Source organism: Erinaceus europaeus, chromosome 10 (assembly GCF_950295315.1).
Source record: "Erinaceus europaeus chromosome 10, mEriEur2.1, whole genome shotgun sequence".
Lineage (NCBI taxonomy): Eukaryota > Metazoa > Chordata > Mammalia > Eulipotyphla > Erinaceidae > Erinaceus > Erinaceus europaeus.
The window spans coordinates 11,335,082-11,357,461 of NC_080171.1; the positions used below are offsets into that span (position 1 = coordinate 11,335,082).

Sequence of the window (22,380 nt, forward strand, 5' to 3'; positions counted from 1 at the left end):
AACAACACAAATGGGTAAACGTGGGATCAGAGGCAATCTGTGCCGCACAGAGAATTTAAACACATCTCATCATATCTGAGGGGTCAAAATAAAATTTCGGTAAAGGTTTTTAATAATAACATAATAACAGGGAGTCGGGCGGTAGCACAGCTGGGTAAGCGCACGTGGCTCAAAGCACAAGGACCGGCGTAAGGATCCCGGTTCGAGCCCCCGGCTCCCCACCTGCAGGGGAGTCGCTTCACAGGTGGTGAAGCAGGTCTGCAGGTGTCTGTCTTTCTCTCCCCCTCTGTCTTCCCCTCCTCTCTCCATTTCTCTCTTGTCTTATCCAACAATGATGACATCATCAACAACAACAATAACAACAACAATGAAAAACAACAAGGGAAAATAAAAAAAAAAATAACATAATAACAAGTAAGGGGAAAAGGAACACCATTGAAAGATGAAAAGCATACCTCAGAACGATCAAGAAAAAGATCCAGAGGAAAATGTCAGGAAATGGTTTGGCATCCTCGACTTAGCACAGAGAGATGGCTTCTCTGAAAGGAACAGAATCTTGTAAGAAGAAACGGACTGAAATGAGGAGCTACCGGAAGGAGGAAAAAAGAAAATATGTGGACATAAAAAAGAAATATGGATAAAAAGAAGGAAAACAAAATGCAATCTACAATACCATGTATAAGAGACTAGGGGAAAAAAAAGGTAGAACTAATGGGACACAAAGACAATTTAGTGATACGGAGAGAAATTGGTAAATTCTTTCTAGAATGCAGTGGAAGAGAAAGAACGGATGAAACTTCACGTTGAAGTAAAGTCCAAATAATAAATCTGTCTTCCTGAAAATTGCAAGCAAGTGTAAAAATGACTTTCAAAAGAAGCTATGGGCAACTTAAAAGCAAAGTATATGATGATAACTAGAAACAACCTCAGATTATTTTAAATACCCACAGAGTGGTGAGCAAACTACACTAATTTTCTGGTTTCCTATTAAGATTTATGTAAGTCACACACATGACAGAGAGGTTCATATGTAACAGAGAGAGCGGGAGAAGTCAGAGCACTGCTTCATTTCATGTAGTGCCAGGGATCAAACTCTGAGCCTCAGAGAGGCAAGTCCCACATTCTACCAGTGGAGCTATTTCCCCAGCCACTAAATTTCTAGTCTTAAGAGGGTGAGGATGAATAGAGTCAGTTTTGTTCAGGCATAGTTTTTTCTTGTTCAATTTGAAAATTACTACTAATGGAGCTTTTGTAAAATCATCAGACAATACAAAATCAAGTAACAAACAACCTAGCCTCCCCCCTACACACAAGAGAGACAGAAAGACAAATAGACAGAGATACAGACAGACAGACAGACAGACACACACACACACACACACACACACACACAGGGAGGAAAGAAATGGGGGAGATTAAAAATCCAAAATACCAATAATATTTAAAGAGAAGACTGTTGAAAAAAATTATAAACTATAGATCTTGTAACATTGAAAATAGGTAAAAAAATCTTTCACTACAAAAGTAAAACTTGTAGATTGCTTCCTGTAGCAAACCACATACAGACAAGTATACATATATTCTTGCATCTGGGAAAAAACAAAGTGTCTGGAAGGGCAGTGCGGCAAGTACAAGCTTTGCACAGCCAAGGTTTGATCCCCAGCACTCCATATGGCCAGAGAAGTTCTCTGGTCTCTCTCTTTTGTTAAATAAACAAACAAATAGATAAATATTTTTATTATTTTTTAATATTTATTTATTTCCTTTTGTTGCCCTGGTTGTTTTACTGTTGTAGTCATTATTGTTGTTGTTGTTATGTGTCATTGTTGTTGGATAGGACAGAGAGAAATGGTGAGAGGAAGGGAAGACAGAGAAGGGGAGAGAAAGACACCCGCAGACCTGCTTCAGCTCTTGTGAAGTGACTCGCCCGCAGGTGGGGAGCCAGGGGCTCGAACCAGGATCCTTACGTCCTGCAGGTGGGGATCCAGGGGTTCGATACAAGATCCTTACGCCAGTCCTTGCACTTTGCACCACAGGTGCTTAACCTGCTGTACTACCACCTGATATCCTGATAGATATTTTGAAAAGGTAACCAACCACCCAAAAATATTAAGTAGAGGTCACATCAGGAAAATACAAAGACATATCAAATATCATAATATTAGCACAAATATAAAGAGAAAGCTCTCTGTCCTTGAAATAAAGATATTGGATGTAAAACAAGGATTACTTTATACTTTTTTTCAAATAACTCTTTTTAAAAAATTATCTTTATTTATTTATTGGATAGAGACAGCCAGAAATCAAGAGGGAAGGGGTGATAGAGAGGAAGAGAGACACCTGCAGCCCTGCTTCACCATTCGTAAAAGCTTTCCCCCTGCAGGTGGGGACTAGAGCTCAAACCCAGGTCCTTGCTCACTGTAATGTGTGCGCTCAGCCAGGTGTGCCACCACGCAGCCCCAGATTACTTTATATTTATCAAAAAAAAAGTGCATTTTCTACTAAAATAAAAGCTCAAAGTTAAGCCTTGAAGTTGAAATTAAAACAGATCTATGTCAGAAAAGAAATTCTACTAAAATTTAAGCATACAATAAAGTGATTCAGATATAATATACCACATATCAAGTAAGCATAGCAATAATGAAATAGAAAGTAGGAGCTTATAGGGGAAGAGGAGACATGAGATGTTTCCCGTCTTGATATAGGTTGTCCTACTCCTGATTCTCTGGTTTCTGGTAGACTCACCTAGTAAAGCTGCCCAGTGAAGCGGAGTTCGAAATAAATTATCGTAAGATGTTATATTGCAACTTTCATATGAGGTCAAGACATCAACTACAGTCACATTCCCATCAGCAACTGCAAAGTGAAGAGGTGTCCGGCCCTCATAGTCTTGCCAGTTCAGTAGAGATTCTGTTGGGGCAGCATCCTGTTTAGACACACACAGAATGTTCAGGAAATCGCATGCGACATTAAGTATTAACTGTGTAACTTTCTATACCTCTCTGTTCTCTCTTATCATAAGTGACACAATTTGTCAAAAAGTATACAGCCTACGTCCTTAAATTTTTATCTGTTTCCATATTATTATTATTATTATTATTTTTACCAGAGCAGTTTTACCAGTTCTGGCTTATGGTGGTGTTGGGGGACTGAACCTAGGACTTCGGAGTCTCAGGCACAAGAATCTCTTTACATAGCCATTATGCTATCTACCCCCACCTTTATTTGCATATTTAGCTGTAAAAGGTACAGAAGGAGCCAGGAGCTAGTAATATCAATAACAACAATAATAATAATAACTACAATAAAACATCAATAACAACAACAATAATAACTACAACATTAAAACAACCAGGGCAACAAAAGGGAATAAATAAATATTAAAAAAGAGATTAAGGGACTTCCAGAGGCGGAGCTACGAGCAGCAGATCGCTTTCTCTCCTCTCCCGGATCAACTAGGAATACCAAAGGAGACCACCCGGACCGAAACAAGACAGGACTAGAATGACCACAGGAACCCAGTAAATCACCCGTGAGTACAAACACGCGTGGCTGGTGACAGAGAGGACAGAGGAGCCTAAGAAGAGATTAAGTGACTGCTAACAGTTCAGCAGTTTATCAGTTGAGACACCACCTCCAGTCTGCTCCACCATCAAGGGGACAGCTGAAGGGAGGAGAGGACTCCCTAGAGACTCACCAAGTACAACTCTGAGTCTCCATTGCTACTACCCTCAGAGTCTGGAGCAGCGACAGGAAGGGACACCAGGGGACAGAGATCTAACCGGGAAACTCAGGAGAAGACCTATACCTTGGTGGCATAGCTGAGGGGCTGTGAAAGTCTCTTTGCATAACCACTGGATTATCTCTGCCACACCCTGATTTATCTCTTGGTCAGGAGTCAGTGATTAAGCTGAGAAGCCTATTGATAGTTTAAAAGCCCTCAGGTTCCCATAGCCTACAGGGAAGAAAAAAAAAAAGAGGCTTTTAAACCACTGAGCTCCAACTCAGGGATTGAAAAACTGTTAACTTCCACCACTGTAAACCCTTTAATTAACTTACTTAGACACAAGTCAATCCAGGCAATAGTGATCAATAATTTGAAAAGTACTGATAAAGTGAACTCATAACATAATATATAAAATGGTTAAAACAACAAGAAAAAATATTGGAGACTTGAACCAGGACAAGAGTCCAGCTAAAAGTCCTCCAGAGGGTGAAGCACAAAACAACAAGTTCAACATCCAAACATTAGCTAAGGAAATAATAACAGGAGTGAGTAAAGAATTTGAAAAAAATGCAATCAGAAATGCAGGAACAACAAATGAGAATATGGAAGAAAATTCTAATAATCTCATGGTTATTAGAGAGCTGAAAGCTGAAATCGCTGAGTGAAGAAGGCAACTAGCTGAACAAGCTAAAACAGTATCAGAGCAGGGCAACAAAATAGATGAACTCCAGAAAGCAGTAGAGGGCAGAGAGAATAGAATCTATGAGGCTGAAGACAGAATTAGCAAGATTGAGGATAAATTAGAGACAACTAAAAAAGAAGTAAGGGATCTCAAAAAGAGATTAAGAGATGATGAAAACAACAACAGAGTCCTATGGGATGACTTCAAAAGAAACAATATACGCATTATTGGCATACCAGAGGAAGAAAGAGAAGGAGAGGAAGAAAGCATTCTCCAGGCCATAATAACTGAAAATTTCTCTAGTCTAGACAACACCAAAGACATAAAGATTCAAGAAGCCCAGAGGGTCCCAAACAGAATTAATCCAGACCTAAAGACACCAAGACATGTCATACTTAGAATGGAAAGGAATAAGGATAAAGAAAGGATCCTCAAGGCTGCAAGAGAAAAACAAAGAGTCACCTACAAAGGAAAACTCATAAGATTAGCAGCAGACTTCTCCATACAAACACTACAGGCCAGAAGAGAATGGCAAGATATCTATCGAGTGCTCAATGAGAAAGGCTTTCAGCCAAGAATACTATATCCTGCTAGACTGTCATTCAGACTAGATGGAGGCATCAAAACCTTCTCAGACAAGCAACAGTTGAAGGAAGCAACCATCACCAAGCCTGCCCTGAAAGAAGTTCTGAAAGGTCTCCTATAAACGACCAGACCACCACAAATAGAACATATATCAAAACACTCTAAAACTCTACAAAAATGGCGTTAAAATATCTTCAATCCTTGATATCAATAAATGTCAATGGCCTGGATTCACCTATTAAAAGACACAGAGTAGGAAGATGGATCAGAAAACACAACCCAACAATATGTTGTCTACAGGAAACTCACCTAACTCAACAAGACAAACACAGACTTAAAGTGAAAGGATGGAAAACTATCATATAAGCCTATGGCCCACAAAAAAGGGCAGGAACAGCTATTCTCATATCTGATATGATAGACTTTAAAATAGATAAGATTAAAAAAGATAGGAATGGACACTACTTAATGCTCAGAGGATCAGTCAATCAAGAGGACTTAACAATTATTAATATCTATGCATCCAATGAGAAGCCATCTAAATACATCAAACTTCTACTGAAAGAGCTACAGCAATATATTAACAGTAACACAATCATAGTAGGGAACTTCAACACCCCACTCTCTCAACTTGACAGATCATCCAGGCAGAAAATCAGTAAAGACATAAGGGAGCTAAATGAAGAGATAGATAAACTAGAGCTATTGGACATTTTCAAAGTCATTCATCCCAAGAAACTGGAATACACATTTTACTCAAATCCACATGGGTCATTCTCAAGGATAGACCATATGTTAGGCCACAAAGACAGCATCAGCCAATTCAAGAGCATTGAAATCATCCCAAGCATCTTCTCAGACCACAGTGGAATTAAACTAATACTTAACAATCAACAAAAGATTAGTTAAGAGTCTCAAAATGTGGAAGCTCAACAGTATACTTCTTAACAACTTCTGGGTCAAAGAGGAAATCAAGGAAGAAATCAAAATGTTTCGAGAGTTCAATGAAAATGAAAACACAAGCTATCAAAATATTTGGGACACAGCTAAAGCTGTCCTAAGAGGGAAGTTCATAGCTATACAAGCACACATTAGGAAACAAGAAAAAGCACAAATAAACAGCCTAATTGCACATCTTAAAGACCTAGAAGAAGAACAACAAAGGAATCCTAAAGCAACCAGAAGGACAGAAATTACTAAAGTTAGGGCAGAAATAAATAACATTGAGAATAGGAAAACCATACAAAAGATCAATGAAAGTACATGTTGGTTCTTCGAAAGAGTAAACAAAATCGACAAACCTTTAGCCAGACTCACAAAACAAAAAAGGGAGAAGACCCAAATAAATCGGATAGTAAATGAAAGAGGAGATATCACAACAGACACCGCAGAGATTCAACATATCATGCGAGGCTTCTATGAACAACTATATGCCACCAAGCTAGAGAACCTGGAAGAAGTGGATGATTTCCTAGATACCTACCAACTTCCAAAACTAAGTCAAGAGGAAGTGGATAACATGAACAGGCCCATCACAGCTAATGAAATTGAAACAGTTATCAAAAACCTTCCCAAGAATAAAAGTCCTGGACCAGATGGTTTTACAAATGAATTCTACAAAACCTTCAAAGAAGAACTAATACCTCTACTTTTAAAAGTCTTCCAGAAGATTGAAGACACTGGAATACTCCCTGCCAGCTTCTATGAAGCCAACATCACCCTGATACCAAAAGCAGACAGGGACACAACCAAAAAAGAAAACTACAGACCAATATCTCTGATGAACATAGATGCGAAAATACTGAACAAAATTCTAGCCAACTGGATACAGCAGTATATCAAAAAGATTGTTCATCATGACCAAGTGGGGTTTATCCCAGGCATGCAAGGTTGTTTTAATATACGTAAATCAATCAATGTGATCCACCACATCAACAAAAGCAAGACCAAAAATCACATGGTCATATCAATAGATGCAGAGAAAGCCTTTGACAAAATCCAACATCCCTTTATGATCAAAACACTACAAAAAAATGGCAATAGATGGAAAATTCCTGAAGATAGTGGAGTCTATATATAGCAAACCTACAGCCAACATCATACTCAATGGTGAAAAACTGGAAGCATTTCCACTCAGATCAGGTACTAGACAGGGCTGCCCACTATCACCATGACTATTCAACACAGTGTTGGAAGTTTTTGCCATAGCAATCAGGCAGGAGCAAGGAATTCAAGGGATACAGATTGGAAGAGAAGAAGTCAAACTCTCCTTATTTGCAGATGACATCATAGTATACATGGAAAAACCTAAGGAATCCAGCAAGAAGCTTTTGGAAATCATCAGGCAATACAGTAATGTGTCAGGCTATAAAATTAACATTCAAAAGTCAGTGGCATTCCTCTATGCAAACACTAAGTTAGAAGAAATTGAAATCCAGAAATCAATTCCTTTTACTATAGCAACAAAAACAATAAAATTTCTAGGAGTAAACCTAGCCAAAGAAGTGAAAGACTTGTATACTGAAAATTATGAGTCATTACTCCAAGAAACTGAAAAAGACACAAAGAAGTGGAAAGATATTCCATGTTCATGGGTTGGAAGAATTAACATCATCAAAATGAATATATTACCCAGAGCCATTTACAAATTTAATGCTATCCCCATCAAAATCCCAAGCACATTTTTTAGGAGAATAGAAAAAATGCTACCAATGTTTATCTGGAACCAGAAAAGACCTAGAATTGCCAAAACAGTCTTGAGAAAAAAGAACAGAATTGGAGGCATCACACTTCCAGATCTCAAACTGTATTATAGGGCCATTGTCATCAAAACTGCTTGGTACTGGAACATGAATAGACACACTGACCAGTGGAATAGAATTGAGAGCCCAGAAGTGAGCCCCCACACCTGTGGACATCTAATCTTTGACAAAGGGGCCCAGACTATTCAATGGGGAAAGCAGAGTCTCTTCAACAAATGGTGTTGGAAACAATGGGTTGAAACATGCAGAAGAATGAAACTGAATCACTGTATTTCACCAAATACAAAAGTAAATTCCAAGTGGATCAAGGACTTGGATGTTAGACCACAAACTATCAAATACTTAGAGGAAAATATTGGCAGAACTCTTTTCCGCATAAATTTTAAAGACATTTTCAATGAAACGAATCCAATTACAAAGAAGACTAAGGCAAGTATAAACCTATGGGACTACATCAAATTAAAAAGCTTCTTCACAGCAAAAGAAACCACTACCCAAACCAAGAGACCCCTCACAGAATGGGAGAAGATCTTTACATGCCATACATCAGATAAGAGGCTAATAACCAACATATATAAAGAGCTTGCCAGACTCAACAATAAGACAACAAATAACCCCATCCAAAAATGGGGGGAGGACATGGACAGAATATTCACCACAGAAGAGATCCAAAAGGCCGAGAAATACATGAAAAAATGCTCCAAGTCTCTGATTGTCAGAGAAATGCAAATAAAGACAACAATGAGATACCACTTCACTCCTGTGAGAATGTCATACATCAGAAAAGGTAACAGCAGCAAATGCTGGAGAGGGTGTGGGGTTAAAGGAACCCTCCTACACTGCTGGTGGGAATGTCAATTGGTCCAACCTCTGTGGAGAACAGTCTGGAGAACTCTCAGAAGGCTAGAAATGGACCTACCCTATGATCCTGCAATTCCTCTCTTGGGGATATATCCTAAGGAACCCAACACATCCATACAAAAAGATTTGTGTACACATATGTTCTTGGCAGCACAATTTGTAATAGCTAAAAACTGGAAGCAACCCAGGTGTCCAACAACAGATGAGTGGCTGAGCAAGTTGTGGTCTATATACACAATGGAATACTACTCAGCTGTAAAAAATGGTGACTTCACCGTTTTCAGCCGATCTTGGATGGACCTTGAAAAAAATCATGTTGAGTGAAATAAGTCAGAAACAGAAGGATGAATATGGGATGATCTCACTCTCAGGCTGAAGTTGAAAAAGAAGATTAGAAAAGAAAACACAAGTCGAACCTGAAATGGAATTGGAGTATTACACCAAAGTAAAAGACTCTGGGGTGGGTGGGTGGGTGGGTGGGGAGAATACAGGTCCATGAAGGATGATGAATGACATAATGGGGGTTGTATTGTTAAATGGGAATCTGGGGAATGTTATGCATGTACAAACTATTATATTTACTGTTGAATGTAAAACATTAATTCCCCAATAAAGAAATAAATTATAAAAAAAAAAGAGATTAAGAGAATGATAAGTATAGATTCAGGAAAGTACTTGACGGGGACAGGAACAAGCTTGGTGTGGGGAAAAGAATGTCTTGGGAACTGACATTTGGGAAGCCGCTATATGGTGTTAAAAGTGGTATGAAACTGTTCTCATTTAAAAAAAATTTAAAATATTTATTTATTCCTTATTGTTGCCCCTTGTTGTTGTAGTTATTGTTGTCATCGTTGCTGGATAGGACAGAGAGAAGTGGAGAGAGCAGGGGAAGACAGACAGAGAGGGGGAGAGAAAGACAGACACCTGCATACCTGCTTTACTGCCTGTGAAATGACTCCCCTGCAGGTGGGGAGCCGGGGGCGCCGGTCCTTGTGCTTTGTGTCACGTGCGCTTAACCCGCTGCGCTACCGTCCGACTCCTGAAAATGTTCTCATTCTTTAGTGACAGGTTCACATGCCTGCTGCGCTCTTTTGTTTCATAATCTGCTTCTAGGTCGTATATATGTTCTTTACAAGCCAGGTATCCCATATGAGACACTTTTTTTTAAAGGCCATCTACACATCGTTGCTCTTACCAGAATGCATCTCACTGTATGAACGGCGCTCGGATCTTTGTGGTTGGCTGCCCAGTGAAGTGGGATCTTCCCCTCGACGTCAGGGATCCCGATGTTGGAATCGTGCTTGATCAGCAGCTTCACATGCTCAGGGTTATTGTAGTAGGCGCTCCAATGCAGAGCTGTTTGCTGCAATGTTGAAGATGCCCAGTACAGTAACAATGGCAAGAGTAACACACAATAAGCTTCCCCCAATGCAGAGCTGTTTGCTGCAATATCGGAGATGCCCAGTATAGCAACAATGGCAACAGTAACACACGATAAGCTTTCCCCCAAGCTTTATACTGTGGGGTAGTTAAGAGTAAGACACTCTTTTTCAGCATAAGCTTTATTATTTTATTTCATGTAGCTGCTGTGACAACTCTGGGAGCTACCTTCCCTTTTACAGGTCATGTGATTGATGAGGAAATTGGCCACAGCAGACCAACCTGCCCATTCAACAGTAACTCCCAGTTTCCATATCCGTCCAGCTCCTAGCACCCATTCTGTTGTCTTTCTCTATGAATCTAAGCACATCGGCATTTCTTCACTGCTGTCATCTTTTTGCCACCAGGATCTCCACTGGAGCTTTCATGATTTCCTATAGCTTTCACTATTCCTATTTGCTTCTCTCGGACTTTTTCTAGCTAGAGGGTGAGAGACAGACAGAGAGAGAGAAAAGGAAAAACACCACACCACTGCTCCACTACCAGTGAAGTTTCTCCTTTGGGTCACTCTCCCATACAGTTAAGACCACAGGCTGGAAACTGAGTCCTTGTACCTGGTAAAGTCTGAGCTCTACGGGGTGAGCTATTTCGTGGTCCCCGAATAAGTATATACTGTGCATTCTAATTCCCTTTCTCCTTCTCCTTCTTTTCTTTCTCCTTCTTCCTCCTCCTCTTCTTCTCCTCTTCCTCCTATTTATTATCTTCAACCCCAAGACAGCAGGAAACTTCTTCATTCTCTATAAAAACCCGTATTTCTCCCAGTCCTTGAAACTCTAGGGTGGGGCACACTTTGCTGCATGCTTCTCTCAATTCATACCAATTGATACTGCATCTACTGAATCTCATCTGCTATATTCTTGCCTTTGGGTTCTTGATTATTCAAAAATCTGTTCTGCTTTGTATCTTAATGCTTTTTCAGTCACCATTTGCAGATGCTACCATGATGCCAACCTGACCTCCCTGGGCAGATGACCTCACCAATGTGTTGTGAAACCCCACCTTCCCAGGACCCTGCCCCACTAAGGAAAGAAAGTCTGGATCAACCTACCAACACCCATGTTCAATGGGGAAGCAATTACAGAAGCCAGACTTCCTACCTTCTATATCCCATAATGACCCTGGGTCCATGCTCCTAGAGGGATAAAGAATAGGAAAGCTTTCAAGGGAGGGAATGGGATACGGAATCCTGGTGGTGGGAACTGTGTGGAATTGTACTTCTTTTATATTATGGTCTTGTCAATATTTCCATTTTATAAATAAATTTTTTTTTATAAATAAATTTTTAAAAATTCAAGAAAAAACTGCTGACTTCTTTTCAGTGGGTTGTTCATTTTTTATTATTTGCTTTTAATGTATGTTATAAAAATCATAGGTCTATTAAAGTACATTTATTTTTAATACATTTTTATTTTTTATTACTTTATTTATTTATTGGAGACAGCCAGAAATTGAGAAGGGGGAAGATCAAAAGGAGAGGAGAGACAGAGAGACATCTACAGCCCTGCTTCACCACTTGAGGAGCTTTCCCTCTGCAGGTGGGGACCAGGGGCCCAAAGCAAGGTCCTTGTACATTGTAACGTGTGCGCTCAACCAGGTGCGCCACTGCCTGGCCCCAGGAACATTTGCTGGATACATACAACTTGGCATTGTGCTAAATACTTCATATATATTATCTCACTTTATCTTAAATGACCAAATGCACCTAAGAGAAAACTGGAGCTTGGAAAGGTTAAGTAGTTTGTCAGAGAACAAAAAACAAGTGAGTAGTGACTTCTGGATTGAAACTCAAGAAGCCTGATGCCAAAGTTTCCAGGTCATGAAAGCATTGTGCACTCACATGCCCTTTGCTCTGGGTATACTGCTACAAGCTTACACATCTAGAGCCACTGCTAGCTACCACATATTGGGTTATGGAGTTAGGTCTTGATAGGCTGTGAATTCTAGTATTGTGAAAACATAGGCAATTTTTTTCTGAAGTTCAGCTTCCCTATTTATAAAAAGATGGTATTACAGTGCTGGGGAGATAGCATAATAGTTGTGTGGGGGTTTTTTTGTCTCCAAGGTTATCACTGGGGTTCAGTGCCTACACTATGAGTCCACTGTGACTAGTGGTTTTTTTCCTCCTGCATTATTGGGTAGGACAGAGAGAAATTGAGAAGGGAGGAGAAGATAGCGAGGGGGAGAAAAAGAAAGACGCCTGCAGTCCTGCTTCACAGCTTGTGAAGAGACCCTCCTGCAGGTGGGGAGCCAGTGCCTTGAACCAGGATCCTTGCACCAGTCCTAGTGCTTTGTACTGTGTTCACTTAACCTGGTGTATCAACCCCTGACTCCCAAGAGCATAAATAGTTATACAAAAAGCTTTCATGCCTGAGGCTCTGAGGTCACAGGTTTAATCCTCAGCACCACCATAAGCCAGAGCTGAACAGTGCTCTGGTGTATCTCTCTCTCTCTCATTAAAATAAAACAAATAAAAAAAATTAAAAGATGTTGCTACTTACCACACGTGGCTGGAATGAGGACAAAACTTTATTGTTATTTATGGAGACTTGGAACTTTCCTACCATGCATATAATGAGAAAAAGCTTCCTTCTAGAGGTGTCACATATTACAGGAAGCATTAACATGGAACCTTGCTCAAGGAGCTTGCATGCTCAAGCTCCCAGTTTGCACCAGTATTGCAGGTGTCTCTCCTTCTACCTTTCTCTCCTTCTCTGTCTTTCTCTGTTTCTCTCCCTTTAAAAAAAAAAATCCACCAGCAATAGAAGAGACACGAAGGCACTGAATCCCGGAGGTAACCCTAGCAACAGGAGAAAAAAAAAAGGAGCAGCATTTTCTTTCTCCTTTTAGTTGGTCTTCAGTGACGACAATCAATTACCTTGTTTTTATCCTGTGTATCTACTTCTCCTGGTGCCATAAACTTGAGCAGAAGCGCCAAGCACTTGGGGCTCTTGTGTCGTGTGGTCAAGTGTAACGGAGTCATCTCTTCTAGATCCTTTTGCATCCAGTTTGCTCTGCGTGTCAGCAAGAGCTTCATAAAACGGTAATTTCCCTAAACAAAAAACAAGGCAAGAGATAGTAAGATGGCAAATTGAGTTTGGAGATAATTAAAACCGAGTCAAGATCTCAAGATGCCTGCCTCCATGGGTGGCCAACACTATATCGTTTCTTCTCCAAAACAGAAGATTCCGGGTGCATCTGGGTGACAAGTCTAGCAGATGGAGACTTGTCTCAAGTGGCCTCCCCCAGGGCTCTGTTCTGGCTCCTACGCTATTTAATATTGACATCAATGACCTCCCAGAAACTTCTTCAAGGAAGTTCATCTACGCTGATGACATCTGCTGTGCAACTCAGGCATCCAAGTTCGACATCCTTGAGGAAACACTCACGAAAGACATGTCTCTGATATCTGATTACTGTAAAAAATGGCGACTAATCCCTAGCACTGCAAAAACGGTATCATCTGTTTTCCATCTACACCATGCCTCGGCCTCGCGTGAGCTTAATGTGCAGCTTGGCGATACGAGAATCCGGCATGAAGCCCAGCCAGTCTATCTTGGCGTTACTCTCGATCGCACTCTGTCATTTCACGAACATCTCATAAAAACTGCAGCAAAGGTGGGCGCGAGGAATGACATCATTGCAAGACTGGCCAGCTCCTCATGGGGCGCAAGTGCTTCCACACTACGATCATCATCTCTGGCATTATGCTATTCCACTGCAGAATACTGTGCCCCAGGATGGTTCCGTAGCCCCCATGTCCACTTGGTCGATTCCAAATTATATTCCTCCATGAGGATCATTTCTGGAACCATCCATTCCACCCCGGTTCCATGGCTGCCAGTTCTTAGCAACATCGCCCCGCCAGATATTTGTCGGGATGCGGCATCATCTAAGTTCATTTCCCACGTCTACGCTCGACCGGACCTGCCAATATACGCGGATATCTTCGCCCACCCTGTCCAACGCTTGACGTCTCGTCACCCAATCTGGTCCCCTACACCTACACTGAACTTCTCTGTTCCAGACTCTTGGAAACAGAGTTGGCAGTCAGCTGAGGTCAAGAACAAACACCTCATCACAGACCCCTGCAAGCGTCCACCCGGCTTTGACCTAGCACGTTATGATCGGGCCCTCCTCAATCGCTATCGAACAGGCCATGGCCGGTGTGCTGCTGTGTTCCATCGCTGGGGAGCCAGAGACGACCCGAACTGCCCCTGCTGCTCCAGACAGACTATGACCCACATAGTCAACGACTGCCACCTCTCCAGATTCAAAGGAGGTCTCGAAACTTGACATCAGGCTCAACCTGACGCTGTTGACTGGCTACGGACGAAGGGCAAACGCTAGAAGAAGAATTAAAACCGATTTAAGTTTTTGGGTTTCTGGGTGGGCTACGTATGCGCGCATGTAGCTTGGACCTTGGCAGGCGCAGTTTCACTGTTCTGTTCTACTTTGTTTTTCCCTTTATTCGTTTATATAGACAGAGACAGAGAGAGTGAGAGGCACGACACTGGAGCTTCCCCTGTGGTGTCAGGACAATCTGTACCACGAAGCTCAGATGCCCTGTCTTATGACTCTGAACTTTTAAATATCTCCCTCCACCAAATCTATTGGTACTTTGAGAACGAAGACCATTATCAGCCATCAGACTGCCGGCATTCTTTGGAGAGTATGCACAGTAATTAGGAAGAGTCCCAGAGGCAGGGACTTCAGTCACATCAATGTAGAACTCAGTCTCCTGGGAAAGAAAAAGAAGCTCTGGGTTGACAAATGGCGGAAAGAGAGAAAAGAACTGGCCGCCACTACACCACCCTAACTAGTCATGTGCAAGATACGCGGTTATACGCTGGGCTCCCATTACAAAATGACGTGTCTGGTGGCAACTTCCCCATCAACACTGCTACTCAGAATGGGTCTCAGGCTGAAATCCAAAATTTCTGGGATGGAGAACATATCCATAGCCCTTGAATGAGGGTAGGCATTGCTTATCCTTGTTCAGCATCCTACACCCAGAAAGTGGAGCTGATTTTTGAAGGAAAATGACATTGAAATTCAGCTACTTTGATTCAGCAGACTACAATAACTAACAGCAAAAGATAATTCGAAATATCTCTCAAGGCCTTATTTTTAGCTTTTTTTTTTCCTTTTTAAAGATTTTATTTATTTATTCATGAGAAAGATAGGAGGAGAGAGAAAAAGCCAGACATCACTTTGGTACATGTGCTGCCAGGGATTGAACTCAGGACCTCATGCTTGAGAGTCCAGTGCTTTATCCACTGTGACACTTCCCAGACCACTATTTTTAGCTTTTTTAACACACACATGCACGCGCGCGCGCGCACACACACACACACACACACACACACACACACACACACACACACACACACACACACACGGTGGTGCTGTGGAATGAATCTGTGGTCTCTGAGGCCTCACGCATGTTGTCTCTCTCTAATTTTTAGTTATTAAGAAATCTCTAGGGAGCGGTAGCGCACTGGGTTAAGCACATGTGGCGCAAAGTGCAAGGACTGGTATACGGATCCCAGTTTGAGGCCCCAGCTCCCCATCTGCATGGGAGTTGCTTCACAGGCAGTGAAACAAGTCTGCAGATGTCTTTCTCTACCCCTCTCTATCCTCCCATCCTCTCTGTCTTATCCAACAATGATGACAACAATAATAACTACAACAATAAAACAAGGGCAACAAAAGGGAATAAATACATAAATAAATATTAAAAAATACAAAAAAAATCTCCATAATAAACAAATAAAATAAAATAAAGAAATCTCCATTGGCTATGTACCTAGCACACCCGGCTGAGTACACGTTACCATGCTCAAGGACCTGTGCTCAAGTTTCTGGTCCCTACCTGCAGGGGAAACTTCCCCGTCTCTATCCTAAATAAATAAAATTAAAATATCAAGAAAAGAAAAGACATCTTCATACAATTTTCTGTATATTCTGTAGCAGTTCACAATCCCACCAATAGTGAATGAGTAGTTAATTTTCTCCACATGGTCACCAACACACCTATTTCTAGTCATCTTCTTTCTTTCTTTTTAAAATTAATTTAATTAAATGGAAACACTAACAAGACCAAAGGATACAATTCCCATCACCAGATCTCCGTATCCCACCCCCTCCCCTGATAGCTTTCCCATTCTCCATCCCTCTGGGAGTATGGACCCAGGGTCATTGTGGGATGCAGAAGGTGGAAGGTCTGGCTTCTGTAATTGCTTCCCTGCTGAACATGGGCGTTGACTGGTTGATCCATACTCCCAGCCTGTCTCTCTCTTTCCCTAGTGGAGCAGGGCTCTGAAGAAGCGGGGCTCCAGGACACATGGTGGGGTCATCTGTCCAGGGAAGTCAGGTTGGCATCATGTTAATATCTAGAACCTGGTGGCTGAAAATTTAACGTATAAAGCCATACAAATTGTTGATTAATCATGAACCTAAAGGCTGGAATATTGCAGATGAAGATGTAGGGTCTCCATTTTGGAAATAGCTAGTAGGTCTATTTTAGGTATATTCCGAAGGGCCCATGACTTTGTAGTTTTTGCCTGAGCCTGACATCTGATATGCAGGTAGACCCAAGTAATTGTCTGGGGAGATGATGTCATGGCTGGAAAAAGGGCTAGAAAGCAGGATCAGGGAAGAGAGCAACTCCCTAATATGGGAAAAGTGTATAAATATTGTTGACTATAAACTGTTGGAGACCTAGATGAGTAGGAGGCAATGAACTATCTTCTGGAGGCTTTTGTTTTTAATCAAAAATAATTCTTTAGAGGCTGGGCAGTAGTGCAGTGGGTTAAGTGTATATGGCTCAAAGTGCAAGGACTGATGAAAGGATCTCGGTTCAAGCCCCCGGCTCCCCACCTGCAGGGGGTCACTTCACAAGTGGTGAAGCAGGTCTGCAGGCGTCTTTCTTTCCCCTCTCTCTTTCCCTCCTCTCTCCATTTCTCTGTCCTATCCAACAACAACAGCAATAACAGTAACGACAAGAAGGGCAACAAAAATGGAAAGAACGGCCTCCAGGAGCAGTGGCTTCGTATTGCAGGGCCCAAGCCCCAGCAATAACCTGGAGGCAAAAAAAAAATCTCATTAATAATTGCTGTATTATTATGTATTATCATGACAGCCAAAGAATCTTGCTTTTAAAAATATTTATTCTTTTCTTTTTGATAGTGATTTAATAATGATTAACAAGATTGTAGCATAACAGAGGTACAATTTCACACAGTTTCCACCACCAGAGTTCCGTGTCTCATCCCCTCCACTGGAAGCTTCCCTGTTCTTTATCCCTCTGGAAGTATAGACCAAAATTCTTTTTGGGGTGTAGAAGGTAGAAGGTCTGCCTTCTGTAAGAATCTTGATTTTTTTTTTAGAAAAATCTTTAGATATTTATTTTATTTGATATGACAGAGAAATTGAGAGAGAAAGGGAAGACAGTGCAGGAGAGAGAAAGTGAGACACCTGACGGTGGGGTGGGCGGTGGCTCACCAGGTTAAGCTCACATAGTAGAAGCACAAGGACCTGCGGAGGGACGCTGATTCGAGCCCCTGGCTCCCCATCTGCAGAGGGGCTGCTTCACAAGCAGTGAGGTTGGTCTGTAAGTGTCTCTCTGTCTCTCCTTCTCTATGTAGCCCTCCCCTCTCAAATTCGCTCTATCCTATCCAATAAAAAAAGAAAGGTGGCCGCTGGGAGCAGTGGATTTATAGTGTTGGCACCAAGCCCTAGTGATGGGGGCAAAAAAGCGAGACACCTGCAGCACTGCTTCATGGCTTCTGAAGCTTCTCTGCTTGAAGCTTGGTCCTTGCACATGGTACCGTGGGGGCTCAACTGGGTGCACCACCAATGGGCCATGCTTCTGGATTCTTAAATACGTGGCACTTAGTTACTATCACTTATTTTTTCTTTGGTTTGTTTTGTGGAGATATAACTGCCATATATAAATGTATTCATTTAAGGTGCACAGCATAATGGTATAACTTACAGAGATTGTGACATGACTACTGCTTCATTTATAGTGTACACCATTTCATCTGGGCTAGAAATCTTCTGCAGCTTCCGTGAAGGATTGTGATAAAATTTCCTCAAGAGGGCACCCTGCTCTAAATCTCTTGTCATGTCTTTGAAAAAAAGAAAGTGTCTAGGGAGAACAAGTCTCTGTGACTGACATATATATATCTGATCTTTCTGAGCACGTCTCAAATATTACAAAATAATTCTTCATGACCTTTTAAAGATATTCAGAGAATTGTTTTGATGCTGAAATTTCAAAGAGAGGTGAAAAGGAAAAAGGGAAATAGAATTCACTGAAGACGGTGATCCCTGACCCAGGTTCAGTGTTGGGAGAACTTACACTTTACATCATGGGGAGAGGGGTTTGATTTCAGTAGTAACATTTATTAATCCCTTTGACAAACATTAATTAATTGAGACTTGTTATGAAGCAGGCAGTATTAAAATGCTTGCACCTTACTTATTAAAAAGCTCTTTCACATAGATTTCATCTTTGTTCCTCACAAAAGTATGGAATTCTTTTATATATTAAATAACTTATCTCACCACTTCTGTATTTCCTCAACTGCAAAAGAGAAACAATCATAGACCTGAGATTACTGTGCATATGAAATGACAAAAATAATATCTGTAATTAGAATAGTGCACAAACAAATAAAGCTCAGATAATGTTTAATAATTTTATTGTGAACAGGTTTGAATAGAGCAGAGACAACAAAAAGCATAGATGGTTAAGTGGAAGCAGGGTCTGTGAGGAGGGTGTGTGTGTGCAGAAAGACTTACTTTATACATCATACACACAGGTCATCTAGTTACTAAGGAGAGACCTGAAGACAGAGATAGGTAAAAATAAAAATGTCAAACTACTGTAAGTTTTATTTCTTATTTATTTTTATACTATAAAGATGCCTATATTATACCTAAATAATGATAGAGGACAAACCAAGGCATACCGACTAGGGATTTAGGTGGCATTTTGGAAAGGGCTCATTTTTTTTTCAGTGATTTAATAATGATTAATAAAATTGTAAGATCATAGTGTACAGTTCCATACAGTTCCCACCACCAGAGTTCTGTGTCCCATACCCTCCACTGAAAACTTCCCTATTTTTTTATCCCTATGTGAGTATGGACCAAAATTCTTTTTGGGGTGCAGAAGGTGGGAGGCCTGGCTTCTGAAATTGCTTCTCCACTGGACAAGGGTGTTGGCAGGTGGATCCACACCCCCAACCTGTCTATGAGTTTCCCTAGTCGGGTAGGAAAGACTCTGGAGAAGTGAGACTTTGGACATACTGGTGAAGTAGGAAAGGGGTCATCTTATGCTAATTCAGGTCTTCGTATTCCAAAAGAGCGACTCATTGGGTATTCTCTACAAATATTGGAACTAAAAACAACATAGTGCATTTGAACCAAGGTCAACATCTTTGGTCTCATGAACAAGCATTTATTGTGCCCAGTGTATGCAAACTCAGTTCTGGGAATGAAGGGAAGAAGCTGAGAATTCCAAGAGCTAAAATAAAAAAAATATACAGATGAGGGCTGGGCGGTAGAGCATTCGAGCCCCAGCTCCCCACCTGCAGGGGGGTCCCTTCCCAAGCTGTGAAGCAGGTCTGCAGGTGTCTATCTTTCTCTCCCCATCTTCCCCTCCTTTCTCGATTTCTCTCTGTCCTGTCTAACAATAACTATAACAACAAATAACAATAACAACCACAACAAGGCCAACAACAAGGGCAACAAAATGGGAAAAATAGCCTCCAGGAGCAATAAATTTGTAGTGCGGGCATCGAGCCCCAGTGATAACCTTGGAGACAAAAATAATAATAATAATAAATAAATTAGATATATAAATAAAAAATTAAAAAAAGAAAATATACAGATGGCCTACAGGCACCGGAAAAACGTTCATATTACTTATTATATGAGAAATACAAATTTAGAAATAGGGGCCGGGTGGTGGTGCACCTGGTTGAGCGCACATGTAACAGTGCACAAGGACCCAGGCTGAGCCCCCAGCCCCCACCTGTAGGGGGAATGCTTTGCAAGTGGTGAAGTAGTGTTGCAGGTGTCTCTCTGTCTCTCCCTCTCTATCACTCTCTTCTCTCTTGATTTCTGGCTGTCTCTATCGAGTAAATAAAATAAAGATAATAACATTTTTTTAAATTTAGAAACAAGCAGAGTCTCTTCAAAAAATGGTGTTGGAAAAATTGGGTGGAAATATGCAGAAGAATGAAACTGGACCACTACATTTCATAGCACACAAAAGTAATCTTCGAACAAATCAAAGATTTGAGTGTCAGAGCAGAAACCATCAAATATTTAGAGGAGAACAGTGACAGAACTCCTCTGGATGTAAGCTTTAAAATATTTTCAAAGACTCAAATCCGATTGCAAGAAAAACAAAATAAAAAATAAGCCAACAGGACTATGTCAAGCTGAAAAGTCTCTGAAAAGCAAAAGGAACCCCCATCAAAGTGGAGACCCCCTTATGGTGTCAGAGAAGATCTTTCCATGCTATACATCAGACAAAGGGTTATTAAGCAAAGTTTATAACGAACGCGCCAAACTCAGCAACAGAAAAACAAACAAGCTCATCCAAAAATGGGGAGAGGATATGGACAGAATCTTAACCAAAGAAGTCCACAGGGCCAACAGACATGAGAAAAATGCTCAAAGTCATTGTCGAGAAATGCAAATAAAGGTTACAATGAGATAATCACTTTACACATGTGAGAATGTCATACATTAGAAAGGACAGTAACAATAAATATTAGCAAGGACGTGAAGGAAAAGGAACCCTTCTGGGATTCCTGCGGTAGCACAGTGGGTTAAGTGCACGTGGTGCAAAGACCAGCGTAAGACTCTCATCTGTAGGGGAGTCGCTTTACAGGCGGTGAAGCAGGTCTGCAGGTGTCTATCTTTCTCTCCCCGTTTCTGTCTTCCCCTCCTCTCTCCGTTTCTCTCTGTCCTATCCAACAACGATGACATCAATAACAACAACAATAATAACTGCAACAATAAAACAACAAGGGCAACAAAAAGGGAATAAATATTTTAAAAAAGAGTTTTTTAAAAAAAAAAAGAAAAAAGAACCCTTCTACATTGCTGGTGGGAATGTAAATCGCTTTTTCACCTCTGTGAAAAACAGTCTGGAGATTTCTTAGAACACTAGAAATGGATCTGCCCTATAATCCTGCAAGTCCTCTCTTAGGGATTTACCCAAAGGAAACAAAAACACCCATCCAATGAGATCTATGTACACCCACCTTCATTGCAGCACAGTTTGTAAAGCCCAGTCTTGGAAGAAACTCAGGTGACCAAAGACAGATGAATAGTTAAGAAAAGGGTCCTGGGGTACTTATGTGCCCAAATGTCAACAAAGGTTCTGTAAACCATTAATTAAAACCATTAACTCCCATAATAACCATATTTATACTCCTCTAGAGGCTTATTGAGCTTTTTCTCACTTTTCCCTACTACAGGGTAAGGTGGTGGTGCACTGGGCTAAACGCACAGAGTAGGAAACGCAAGGACCCACGCAAGGACCCCCATTTGAGCCCCTGGCTCCCCACCTGCGTGGGGGCGGTTGCTTTATAAGCAGTGAAGCAGGTCTGCAGCTGTCTGTCTGTCTCTTTCCCTCTCTATCTCCCTCTCCCCTCTCAATTTCTCTCTGCCCTATGCAATTAAAAAAAAAAAAAGACCTCCAGTGCCGGCGCTTAGGAGGGGTGACTCTCAGCAACGAAGGTAAGCTTACCAGTTCTCCCTTGCTGGCTCAAGGGCCTCAGCGAAATAGGCAAGAGACACCAGGGAGAATTGGAACACTCTCGTTCATTTGGCGGTGGGCTTGGGTTTATATAGGGATGCAGACAAAGAACATTTTTCAAATATGTCAGAAATGACAGAGGTTTCTTAAAGGTCAGCTTGCCCCTATGGTAGGGGGCTGGTATGACAAGAATTGATACAGATACATAAAGGTCAAGATAACTATTCTCCTGATGTGGGCATTTAATTACCCAAAGGCTTTTGAGGGGAGAATAGGGGTTGAACTGGTTAAGGTGAGATAGAGAGAAGATAAGCAAGGTTTGATGCAAATGAAGGACATCCAAGGGCACTGCTAGGAGTGTGTGATAAGGTGTGTTCTCCTCTGTGATCAGAAGGTGAGGCGAACTTTGAGTAAATGAACCTTAAAGCAGGCAGCCATGTGGTCTGAATTAGTGGGGAGAAGCAGTGAGATCTCTGTGGGCTTGAGAGTCTGATAAGGGAAACTGAGTCTGAGAGACATTTTTCCCCTTTACTCATCT

At 41.2% G+C, this 22,380-nt stretch overlaps 1 protein-coding gene across 4 annotated transcripts in view; it reads right to left on the reverse strand.

Moving 5' to 3' along the window:
• INVS (inversin) overlaps positions 1-22,380 on the reverse strand; it is a 146,514-nt gene that overhangs the window by 52,808 nt on the left and 71,326 nt on the right. For all 4 annotated transcript variants that reach the window (XM_060199098.1, XM_060199100.1, XM_060199099.1 and 1 more), the window contains 3 exons: positions 12,933-13,106; positions 9,813-9,980; positions 2,746-2,926 (listed from right to left, as the gene is read on the reverse strand). In XM_060199098.1, coding sequence (XP_060055081.1) covers positions 2,746-2,926; positions 9,813-9,980; positions 12,933-13,106 — 523 coding nt within the window. The remainder of the gene's footprint in view (positions 1-2,745; positions 2,927-9,812; positions 9,981-12,932; positions 13,107-22,380) is intronic.